A 12,108-nucleotide genomic window follows, 5' to 3' on the forward strand; every position below is an offset into this window, starting at 1 on the left:
CTGTTTAATCAATAGCATTTCTGTTATTTAGTCAACAATTTAATTACAAATGTTTAAGTATTCAATGTAAATGATTGCAGGTTTCCATTTGTATGATATAAAATGAAATGCACAAAAATGGTGCAGTTTTCTACGGGTCTCGGCTGCAGCACCAACTTTAGCCGCTGCCGCGGAGACCTGCGCCTTTACAGGTTCCCAGAACTGTTACCATAGAAACGCTACAGAGTCGTGAGTCTTCTGCAGGAAGGAGAGTAAAACTTGGAGACCGTACGGTTTACTCTGGCTGAAATTTGAAAAGACAACACATAAAGTCATGTTCTCGCAGCTAACGCCTGAGGAGTCGGCTTCACGGTGAGTTTGTGTGCTGCTTCTTCCCGTCCGAGCGAGTGAAGCCCAGCCAACATCAATCTGAGCGGTCAGTGCTGCTAACTTTCTGCCGCTGCTTGTGTGTGAACAGGATGTGGACAGCAGCGGGACGCGACAGTAGCTATGTCCTCGTAGAGCTACAAGTATTACAGCGAGAGCAGGAAGAGCTCAAAGCTAAGTACGAGGAAAGCAAACAGGTGCGGAATTATTTCTCGAGACGCGAGGCAGTCACTTCTCGCGATAGCTGAACGATCAGTCTGAAGGGTAGCGTGAACTTTACCAACGCACTGTAACTACTGAATGTTTAAGTATTTCTAATCTTAAAAACGAACAAATGTATTTAAGTTTCATCAAAGAATTAAGAGCACTTTATTGGGAGCATCTATTAATTCCTAAACAATTATCTAAACAGCCAGTTATCTGCCACTTAAAGGCAGTGGCAGGGCTGTCCCATCATTCAGTGTTGTTAACAATAAAATCTAAATAATAAATAAAATCTATTTGCTGTAAAAGTGTATGACTATGTTATATGATATATCAGGAACTATTCATATAAATGCCATAATCTTTAAAAGAATTAAGGGATCATTCATTGCAGTACAACACTAATGAATTTAAACGTCTATGCAGCTTGCAGGTGGTGGTCACAGGCCATTGCTCTCTCTTTATTCCTGAGAGATTTTTCTGTACATTTAGTTTTTGCTAGTGTCCTTGTCAGTAGTGGTTGCATGAGATGGTTCCTTCTTCAGCCCCCCCCCCCCCCCAAAGAAAAAAAGAAGCCTATTGCCTCCCAGCACAGTCTTAGTAGTAGAGATAATAGGAGATTGGCTATGCCAGAGGGCTGTAGAAGGGCATCAACCCAGCTGGGCACCAGCATCTGCACTTTTAAGTAGGAACAGGAGGAGCACTGCTAAAGCCCTTCAAAATGACCTCCAGTATGCTACTTGTGCATGTTTCTGAACAAACTATCAGAATCAGACTCCATGAGGGAGGCATGAGGGACCCACCTCGTTTAGGGGGACCAACTGGATTGAAATTCACAAATAGTATGAATGCATCTTCACACTATCATGCACCCACTGCCAAACCAGTCATGCTGGTTGATGTTGCAGGCAGCATAACATTTGCCATAGTGTCTCCAGACTCTTTAACGTGTGTAAAATATGCTCAGTGTGAATCAGTGCCAGTTTTGGTGTTTCCTGACAAGAACAGAGGTCTGTGGTCACCACCTGCAAAACCATTCCCTTTTTGGAGACATGTCTTATTTGTGCCTCTCCAGTGTACCTGTTGTCACTTTCATTTGGGCTAAAGCAGGTGAAATTGATTCACATTGGTTTATGCTTCCTAACTGGACAGATGGAGATCGTTAAGTTTATGTTTTACTGTAATGATCAAATGTTTATCTTAATTGTTTTAAACAGTGCAACTTAATGTACAGTAACTAATTTTATAAGCACTTGATATGTTTTGTATACAAATATCTTAATTTTGCTACCCATGCTCATAATTTCAGAGGGAAGAAGAAGAGTAGGACAGCATAAGAATTCAGATTTGCAAGTAAAATATAAGTATCTCTAAACTGTACTTTCATTACAGCCCAGAACTGCGACATGCTTGTCTTCTTGTAGCAAAAGTCTCATACAAATTTTGGCATAATTTTTTTTTTTTAACCCTATTATGTGGGTTTATGTAGGTGTTGGAGAGTTTGCAACAGCGTGAAGAGGAGTTGCACAAGAAGATAAAGGAAATGCAAGACCTGCATTTAAGCTTTGACATGTATCACAAGGTATGACAGGAGATCACGTTACATGCTATAAATGTTATGGGAGGAACAAAAAAGTAAGGCCCTCAATCTGCTTCTAGGATGAAGAAGCTAATCGAGCAATCGAGAAAGCAGAGCAGGAGAGACAAAGGGTGCTTCAAAAAGAGGCGGAGATAGAGAGGCTGAAGGAGCAGTTGGCCAAACTGACTGAGGAGAAACAGGAGCTCGAGCATCAGGTGAAGAGACACTCTGTGTACAGAGATCTCTTGGAGCAGCTGCTCAAAATAACTAAGGTACTGTAGCTTTTGAATACAAGTATTACAATAAATGTGACAAATATTATTCTCAATTCAGTACATCATCTGATGCTTTAATGCCTGTTTTTAACATATATGGATAAAGTGAGATATTTGACTGTCTCATAAAAAATATCAGCTCAATTTGAATGTGATGGATATGGATTTATGGGATTTGCAAATCACGGCATTCAGTTTGTATTTGCATTTTACAGTCCGTCCCATCTTTTTTGGGATTTGGGGTAACGATTGCTGATGATAGCAGTGGATTTGTTTCAGATCGCAGGCAAACTCTGGCATGTTTGAAATAGATGGTAATTTGCTTTTCGGGCTACATCCTTAATGAGAGTGTAATTGTGTTGCAGTTTAAAGATGTGGCGGCGCTCACGGATCATTTAGAGAGTCTCCTCCACTTCAGATGCCAGCTCTCTGAGAGGGAGAGTAAGGCACAGGAGCAGGCTGACGAGCAGAGAAAAGCACTGCTGACACTGGAGCAACAGCACAACCTGCTGTTGCTGCAGAGGAACAACCAGCTGTCTCAGCTCCAGACCAAGCTGGAGAAAACTCACTCTGAAGGTCTAATATGGGTATGACACATAATCCTGGATCAAAATCCCAGCTTCAGTGCTAAGACGGCCTTAGATGTTGGCGTCTTCTGAATGAACTCTGGTTGTCCTGTGTTCATGCAGGAGAAGAAATGGAATAACATACAGGAAACGGCTGCCAGGAAAACACTGAAGCTGGGACAGATTAAGATGGCAATTTTAAATCTGTATGAAATGACTGGTGGCCAGGTAGGAGGAGAGGAAGGTGTGGATGTGAATGACACTGAGAAACAGCTGGAGCAGGTGTGTACCTTCACAGAGCAGAGACGGTGAGCAGCTGACAGTGAAACATTAAAATGAAGATTGTAACACACACCCCCCCCACTGTCTTTTCCTTAGGTCAAGCAGTTCTTCGAGGACCAGACGGACATAGTGCAACAATATCAGCCTCACTCACAAAGGCGTAACAATGATCAGGGAAAACAGAAAAGCAAAAAACCCACAAATAAAGAAATATGAACAGACTGTCTTATGAAATTATTTGTACACTGGATCTGTTTAAATATTGTTATTACTATTTTTTATCTAAAGTCTATTTGTGTGTTTATGATTTGAATGAATTAACTGAAGTTGAAATAAGTACTGTAATGTGTGTATATATAAGTGCTTACGGCTTTAAAATGTAATTCGCTGACTCAACTTCAGAAATGAATTCAGCAAACACTGACGAACATGAACTGCAATCAGCAGCTGCTTTGTGTTTACTGTATATTTATGTACTGTCAGGATTAAAGTAATAAGGGGGCACATAAAACTAGCAGGCCTGTGCCAGAACTGAGCAACTTTCCATCTAACTACAAACGCACAACAAACACTTGTAGTAGGCTACACACATAATGAGTTAATTGGTCAGTACGACAGTCATTTAGCTTCTTATGTGATCTTAATCCAATAAATTAATAACAACAACTTTATTTATATAGCACACTTAAAGACCAAGGGTACACCAAAGTGCTTCACAATAGTACAGCAGATTAAAACATGAATAATTAAAGACCATTAGCAATGTACCGAGTATGCTAGCGGGTCAATGGCACTAATTGGGCAAGAATAAAAGTTAAATAAAGAGTAAATATCACATCATAATCAATAGACACACATGGATATCAAGTGAAGAGATATATATAATGGTAAGCACATAAATGAAGATGGTATAGGAGTATTAACTAACTGGAAAAGCAAGGTTAAATAAGGGAGTTTTTAGTCATGATTTAAATGTTTGGATGGAGTCGGACGCACAAATAGCAATGGGAAGGTTGTTCCACAAATTAGAAGCAACCAGGGCAAATGCACGGTCACCTCTGGTCTTAAGCCGAGATCTAGGCTGTACCAAGAGTAATTGGGCTGATGATCTTAGGGCTCTCCCAGGGGTGTATGGTCTACCGAGTTCAATGAGATAGCTAGGCGCTATATTGTTTATGATTTTAAAGGTAAGCAGCAACATTTTAAATTCAACATGGTATTTGACAGGGAGCCAGTGCAAATCATTAGTTAACTTGTAACTTGGAAATAATGACACTTGTTTAATCCCTGACACCTACTAATAAACATGTCAGTGCACAACTCATGAACCCAGTGAATTGTTCCAGTTTCACTTACTTGGTTAATTAGACCTGTTTCCACTTGGAAGTTGGAATAGAAGAAATTATGATGCTGATCATTCAGAACAGTTAAGCTACAATAGTTTTACACAAGCGCAGTTGGTAAGTATACTTGAATATGAACTTACCAAAGAGGTTGGATCTGTGTGTGGTTATATGAGTGTAATTTGTTTTCACTAAAACACAGATTATTATTGTTGAGGTTTTTATGAAAGACTAGAAGACTTTGATTAGTCTAGGAAACAAAGGCATGAAGAGCAAAGCCCAGCTTCAGTTTTTCCCTCCCCTGTATTATTCATTCATGAGTCACACAGCTGTTTTGAAGGGATTTCGAAAAACATTTCCTAACACCTGGAAGAGCAAATATTTGCTTAACAGGAATAAGCTGAACATATTTTTTCCTAATCCAGGGATGGTTTCTCTCCAGCCCAGTCAAAAGATTGAATCTAGAGTTCAGAACACATTTGTCACAGTGTCATACAAACAAAATACTCCTACAGCCAGAGAAAATCAGATAAGATCAGTGAGATGTTACAGGTAGTATCTGTTTATGCGCTTGCAAATGATCGTGGCATTTTCCTGCTTTATACCTGCCTACGCCACAGGAAAGCTCACCTGTTTCGGGGTGGAGCCATAGATGAGCTCAGTCTCAGGGATCAGCTACAAACATTGGCTAATCTTCAGTGGCACTCGTAGGCGGAAACAATGAGCAGTTTTGGTTAGGCCAAAGTGAAGCTAGAAACTCGTGTTTTGTGGAGTTTTTTGTGGTTATTTTTTTTATTTTTTATTTTATCTTGGGAGTGTTGCCTCTCTGTTTGTATTTGGAGCCGAAGGTTTTGGGGTGAGGGGGTTTGTACCCTTTGGTAATCATGGAGAGACTTCCTGTCGCTGTCATACTGCTGTCGCTTCTGAAAGGTAATTTTTTTTTTTTACATGTTAGCTTCATGTTTGTGTAAAAACAAGTGTACTAAACCAGTTTATCAAGAAAATGTTAAAAAAAAAACACTTACAAAAATGAACATCAGTTTAAGTATCGGTCACATGACACAGGTGTTTACATGAAGCAATCAAACATGACCGTCTTGTTTCATAGTTGGTTAAGCAAATTATGTGTTACTCGTCTTTATAACCGATTTAAACATTTGTCTGTCGGAGATTATTAATATTTGGGTCACTTTAGAGATACTTGGGACCCTGACCATTGAGTCACTCTTTAAAGTTAAGCCAACGATTTTCTTTATTTCCACTCTGGAAAGAGTCACTGCGCTATGCGCACACTTAGATGAACTCATCGGGTTTCATTCCACCTTTTCAGTGTTTGTTTGGTAGTTTCACAGTAGGCCACTTCCTGTGTCTTTGTCTGTGCCACCTGTTTTTCTGGTCCTGCTACTTTGACATTAACTCCTTGGCTCATAGTAGCTCTCACTCATTGTCTCCTTTCCTCTATTCTTCTTCCTGGACTTTTGCTGATAAATAATGTAACCTAATGGATCATTGTATAATACTATATGTGGTTAACTCTCTGTCTGTTGTCTTTCTGCAGTGTCAGTATGCGTTCAGGTGATCGTTCCCTACACGCAGTACAGCACGCTTATGTTTGCCAAAGTGGTCCTCCGCTGCGACTACTCCACCTCTGCAAACCCCCAAAACGTTATTCTCACATGGACTTTCAAGTCTTTCTGCATGGACCCTGTACTGCAGTATTACTCCACAGGTACAAAAGCAACTGTCACCTGAGGGGTGGGGGGTGCCGCCACAGAGTGGGATTAAAGTGCCAAAAAACTTTCGGCAACGGTGACAAAGATGGAAATCTATGTAGATGTAGATTTAAATGCATATACATTTCTGTGCATTTCTGCCCTCTGCATTAATTTGATCTAATTCTTGGGGGGTTTTTTTTGTTTGTTTGTTTTTTTTCAATCAGTTCTTTATTTTATTTTTTTTACTCTCACCTCACTTGGTGTGGTGCTTCCTACTGCACACATTTCGTTTTTGCTATTCCCAAGGCTGCAATGAACAATTTCAATAAGAATAATAATTTCATCTATGATCATTTGTGGGTTGTACCTGATGATCTTGTCTTTTGTGAACCACCAGGTTTATCCCAAACAGCCAGTAACATGTTTTGGCCAGTTGTCAGTCTTTGCACTATTAAGCTTTTACATCTGGTTTTGCAGCATACCAGGCTCAACTACAGTTAGGACAAGATCCATCAAATGACTGTCCAGACCGTGACCGGACAATACGCACTGTGGTCCAGAAAACAGGAAGCAACCAGCCTATACTGGGAACAGAGTACCAGGAACGGAAGATTTCCATCCAAAACCGTGAGTTCACCCCAAGATGAGCCTAAATGTGATTTGTTTTGGTTTTTTTTTGTTTTTTTGGGGGTTTTGTTTTTTGTTTTTTAAGCTGAAGCACCTGTATAAATCTTTTAAATAGATGCTTGGTACAATATGAATTGGTAGTTTTGTTCAAATAACTGAACTTTTTTTTTTGGTTGTTCTTCCTTCATTTTCATTATGTGATCATTTTTGCAGAAATAAAGGATTAATAGTATGTTATCCTGATGGCCTTTTAATTTGTAGAGATGGAAGTGAATTGACGAATGCTGTCCAGTTCTTTGAGCTTCTGAAATTAGGGCACAACAGAGGAAGTTGAATTTAATCATGTATGTTTGCATTGTCTGGACAGAGGCCGATCTGGTGATCAATGAGGTGATGTGGTGGGACAACGGGGTGTATATCTGCAATGTTAATGCTCCTGGAGACACCAGTGGGATCACTTCCAAAGAAGTCAAACTCATTGTCTACAGTAAGAAAGAAAATATAAATGCATAAGATTAAACACAGCAGAAGCTGCAGCTTCTGTTAATGTTATTAATGCTGTAACATACGCAAAAACCTAGTCTGCTTCTTAAGACACAGAACACAGAGCGTCTCCCTTTTTCTTCGTCTTCCTACAGACTGGTTGACTGTGTTGCTCATCATCATCGGTGCCCTCCTTCTCATCCTGCTCTTATGCATCTGCTGCTGCCAGTGCTGCCCTCAGATATGCTGCTGCTATGTCCGCTGTCCCTGCTGCCCACAGAGGTGCTGCTGTCCTGAGAAAGGTAAAAGCTTTCATTTAAGGGCGCTTCAACAACAGAAGTCAAGGAATAAGGCAGTTTGGGAGTTGAGGAGGAAAAAAACCAAGCATGAAGGAAGGAAGAATATTTCATTGCCTGTATATCTAGTGAATGTTTGATTGCTGTTTCCATTGCTCCACTCAGTTTGGTCATTAACAGATCCTTTCTGCAGGCCTTCATTTGTGTTTGAAAGTACCTATTGCTAATAGCCTTAGTGAAATCAAACATGTGACCTTATCATGCTGCAAATAAAAAGCCCATATACTTTGAGATAGCCTCACTGAATCTGTACATACTAGAAATTGTTGTTCTCACGTTTTAGCTGTGATGCAGCATCGTATGGTGAAGCAGGCTCAGAAGGCCATGAATCCTTGGTTAGGAGGACAACCAATATATGCACCACTGAGCTCCGCCCCCAGCCAGATGAACCCAATGCTCTACGCTGGTACATGCACACATTAATCTGCACATATTAAAGTGTCAGACTTAAATAGGTTATAATTTGCTGTTTCCTTAAATTTTCTAAATGCTTTTTTTTCTTTTCTTTTTTGTCTTCAGGGTCTGTTGCAGGAAGCAGCATCCCTTTAAAGACTATGCCTCTCCCTCCTCCTCAGTCTTCAGCTTACAGCATGCCCCCTCCCAGTGTCCAAGGTAACCGCACGCCAGCCAATAACAATCACATGCTCGACTACCTGGAGAACCAAGTGAGGGGGTTGGAAATGACCAGTCCTCTTCTACAGGTATGTTCCCACGACTTTTAATGTAAACAAAAACACATTTGTTGGTTTACAGCAGGGGTGGACAACTCCAGGCCTCGAGGGCCTGGAGTTGTCCTTGAACCAACACAGCTGATTTAAATGGCTAAACTAGCTCCTGCAGTTCTCCAGAGGCCTGGTAACAAACTAATCATGTGATTCAGGTGTGTTGACCCAAGGTGAGATCTAAAACCTGCAGGACACCGGCCCTCGGGGCCTGGAATTGCCCACCCCTGGTTTACAGGCAACAATCTGTGAATTGTAATGGCTCCTATGCTTCATGGCCTACTACGTCATGGGCGTTGCACTTGTTTGAATACTTTTGCTTTCTGTATCGTTTTTTTTTTTTTAGCTAACACAAGTCAGTTGCGACGACTTTTTATGACTTATGTCTGACTGATGTCATCAGAGAATTAAAGTGTGACCGTTTCAGACGGGCTCATCAAACCCACAGTGAAGAGAGAGCTTTTTGCTTAGTTTTAAACACTTCTTTCACTTTTTATGTCAAGAATGCATATAGTTAGAGGCATCCAGACTTGACACAACACGTTAATCACAGCATTGTGTTAGAAAATTAAATATTACACTTTAGAAGGTCACAACTGACTTGGTGTCTTCAGCCTCGCAATTTTAGTTTCCTCAGGAAGCAAAAATTCTTAAAATGGTGGAACATTTTCTGCTTTTCTAAACCTGAAGTTCCCTGTAGTGGTTCACTTCATTTCTGAGGCTTATCATATTGACGATAAGTGTCTGATATATATATTTTAATTTATTTTAATGATGCAATTACCATAACAGTATATACTCTATTTGTAGCATTGAACCTGGGCACAGTTTTCGTTTTGTTTTTAAGTTTTAGTTATATTTATTTCTTCTTATCTCTCTCTTCTTTCAGTCTCAGCCACCCCCCCCACCTCACACCCAGCACTATGCACCTCCTGCCCAGCACTATGCGCCTCCTTCCCGCCACATGCCCGTCAATGTCCCATTTTCACCAGGCCCCCCCAGCATGATCTCTGCCCTCAACGATGGCCCAGCAGAGCGTCGTGTCATTACGCTTCCGCCAATAAGGGAGTCGCAGTTAGGTAGAGTTCCACCTCCTGCGCCCAAGACCCGGCCACCGAGTTCCAGCGAGAGCAGCCGCAGTGGCTACACTCGTCGCGACGAGCAAGGGGGAGCGGGCAGACGTTACCCGTCACCTACCAGATCTAGAGGTATTCCCCGGAGCTACAGCGAGGAGTCACTGGATGGGCGGGGTCGCAGCCGGGCACGAGAAGGCATGGACCGCCCTCGATCCCGTTCCAGGGATGACTTGTTTGACAGCAGGTCCAGAGGGAATTACTCTCCCCCAGCAGCACGCCACTCGAGGAGAGGGTCCTGGAGCTCAGATGAGGGAAGCAGCAGAAGAGGGGCGGTGGGAGGTGCAAGGAGAGGAGGTGGAGGCTGGTCCGATAAACCTCCCAGTTACACAGAGTACGAGCCGGGACAGAAACCAGGAGCACGAAGAAATGATTATTACTCTGTAAGGAATACTTTGCTTTAGTTTGCAAACTTGCAAGTACACCAATGCACTTGTATCACACATTTCTCAAACATGCAGTCACTATTATAAATAAAACCTCTGTTTGCTAGTGCAGTGAATCTAAAGTTAGTATGTCTCTCTCAGGACAAGGCGTCTCGCAGTGGCAACAGCATCGTCATCTGAGCCCTCCATCTGCGAAACACACTGACCTCTGTTTCAGAGAGCAAGCCAACTCATTAGCCTGTTGTCTGGCTCTGGGTAAACCCTTTATATGCCCATATATATATATATATTTTTAATCTGTGAAACGACTAACTCTTTGTACATCTGATGAAGGACATAAACTCTGAGATTGAAAAATCCAGATATTCGTCATGCTTTCCCCTCATACAGGTGGATAGAGGTCAAATGGCTCATGAGAGAAGGGAAACCTTTTAAATTAAATTAAACCAAATGATGATTGTAACTCTGAAGAAATTGTGGTAATACTCCCCTCGGCTGGTTTGTTAGTCTAAAGAAATTATTCAGAAGGAAATTTGGACTAAAAGCTTGTTGCGTTTTTTGTTTTTTTGTGCTGAAGCTCTATTTATTTGGTAGTTAATTCTTATAAGGGATAAAGTCATGAAACAAACGCTACAAGGTGCAAAAGAAAAGTCTCTCAGGGTGAGTAAGCATTTTTGTTTTTGTTACATTATAATTTATAGTTTAAACCACATCAATATGATTACATTTTATGCTTTTGTTAAATCACAAAATATTGCTTTCACATCTCCATAATGTCTTTAGTGTCTTTTGTATTTGCTATATTTTAAAAGAAAATGCATACATTACTTGGCTATGGTTAGAAAATGCATGTGTACATAACTTGTATCTCGTTGATACTAGGAGTAAATTAGTCATACAGTCAGTGGAGTGACGGACCTTTTTGATTCATTCACTGTTATTACAAGCTATTTTTTTCTCTTTTTAAAAAACTGTACAGTTACTTTGTCATAGTACTTCAATAAGTCTTTGACATCTGGGGTACAACGTACCTGTGAGTTGCTCTTCTTCCTGTTTGACCTTTGAGCAACTTGATAGTCGCACATGTTGTGTCGATAATCTTTGCGATATTCCATATGTAGAGAGAAATCATCAAAGTAGGTTGCCATATCTTATCACACTGCCACTGTTTTCTTGACAGCCATAGTTTTTAATATTCTGAACTATTTGCATATCTAAATATAGCCTAAAATGCAAAAGCAATATCAAAGTATGTATCCAAAAACTATAAATTATCAGACATCGACTATACACCCCAAACCGATTCACAGTAGAACTGTAAAATAAAGCCTAAATATGATGCAAATTAAAGCTGATGGCAGGACAGTTTATGTAAAGGTCAAGGTGTTGCAGGAGAATTATAGTTTTGGGGTGGTTTTTTTTTGTTTGTTTTGTTTTTGTTTGGTGGCTTTTCACATACTGGCAAAGCAAGTCAGTTGTTTTTGCGCTTTAATGTAGATTTTTTTTTTTTTTTTTTTTTTTTTGTCTTAATGTCATTTTCAGCTGGGTTTTTTTTCTTTTTCTGTTATGGTGCTTTTATTTTTTTTAATTTTTTTTAAATGAAACTGTTTTCTGTAAAGTCATTGTACAAACCTACTTCCCAAAAATTGGGAACCTGTGTAAAATGTAAATAAAAATGAGAATGTAAGAATTTGGAAATCTCAAAAGTTTTTATTTTATTCAAAACAGAACACAGAAAATGTGAAATGTTTAAACTAGGACACTTCACCATTTCATGGAAAACATGAGCTCATTGTCAATTTGATGGCAGCAGTTCATCTCAGAAGTGCTGGGACAGGGGCAACAAAAAACTGAAAGTAACTCGCACTAAAAAGAAACAACTGGAAGAACAGCTAATTAGGTTATTTGGCAAAAAGGACAGTAGCAAAGTTAAATGTAAAATAATATGTATTTTTCTCAGATTTAAAAGTGCATGAGGTTTTGTTTTGTTTTTTTCTTCTTCCGGTTTACACTGTCTTTGTTGAAAGTGCACATGATGGAGCTGAACTGAGAAACCAGACGCTAATTATAC

General features: G+C 40.2%; 2 protein-coding genes across 3 annotated transcripts; both read left to right on the top strand.

Annotated features, from left to right (window-relative positions):
• The first annotated feature begins 87 nt into the window (after positions 1–87).
• On the top strand, positions 88–3,494 carry LOC113020481 (coiled-coil domain-containing protein 42 homolog). The gene is made up of 7 exons (XM_026164503.1): positions 88–351; positions 458–563; positions 2,060–2,152; positions 2,230–2,421; positions 2,790–3,011; positions 3,114–3,272; positions 3,369–3,494. Exons 1-7 carry the CDS (start codon positions 314–316, stop codon positions 3,486–3,488), a joined length of 930 nt encoding a protein of 309 aa, XP_026020288.1. The 5' UTR covers positions 88–313; the 3' UTR covers positions 3,489–3,494.
• A 1,733-nt stretch (positions 3,495–5,227) lies between these two features.
• Positions 5,228–11,549, top strand: ildr1a (immunoglobulin-like domain containing receptor 1a). 2 transcript variants are annotated; one of them, XM_026164482.1, is made up of 9 exons: positions 5,228–5,545; positions 6,174–6,344; positions 6,808–6,957; positions 7,325–7,444; positions 7,596–7,742; positions 8,080–8,202; positions 8,316–8,497; positions 9,408–10,034; positions 10,179–11,549. In XM_026164482.1, exons 1-9 carry the CDS (start codon positions 5,500–5,502, stop codon positions 10,215–10,217), a joined length of 1,605 nt encoding a protein of 534 aa, XP_026020267.1. In that variant the 5' UTR covers positions 5,228–5,499; the 3' UTR covers positions 10,218–11,549. The 2 variants fall into 2 exon arrangements, with proteins under 2 accessions (XP_026020267.1, XP_026020276.1); XM_026164491.1 differs by lacking the exon at positions 5,228–5,545 and adding an exon at positions 5,828–5,848.
• Positions 11,550–12,108: the final 559 nt, after the last annotated feature.

This window comes from Astatotilapia calliptera, chromosome 1, assembly GCF_900246225.1.
Source record: "Astatotilapia calliptera chromosome 1, fAstCal1.2, whole genome shotgun sequence".
NCBI classification, from domain to species: Eukaryota; Metazoa; Chordata; class Actinopteri; order Cichliformes; family Cichlidae; genus Astatotilapia; species Astatotilapia calliptera.

Coding starts and splice junctions, on each gene's coding strand:
- LOC113020481 (XM_026164503.1), top strand. CDS start 314: ATGTTCTCGCAGCTAACGCCTGAGGAGTCGGCTTCACG. Junction 2,422..2,789: donor AGCTGCTCAAAATAACTAAG/GTACTGTAGCTT, acceptor ATTGTGTTGCAG/TTTAAAGATGTGGCGGCGCT. Junction 3,012..3,113: donor ACTCTGAAGGTCTAATATGG/GTATGACACATA, acceptor GTGTTCATGCAG/GAGAAGAAATGGAATAACAT.
- ildr1a (XM_026164482.1), top strand. CDS start 5,500: ATGGAGAGACTTCCTGTCGCTGTCATACTGCTGTCGCTTCTGAAAG. Junction 5,546..6,173: donor ACTGCTGTCGCTTCTGAAAG/GTAATTTTTTTT, acceptor GTCTTTCTGCAG/TGTCAGTATGCGTTCAGGTG. Junction 8,498..9,407: donor TGACCAGTCCTCTTCTACAG/GTATGTTCCCAC, acceptor CTCTTCTTTCAG/TCTCAGCCACCCCCCCCACC.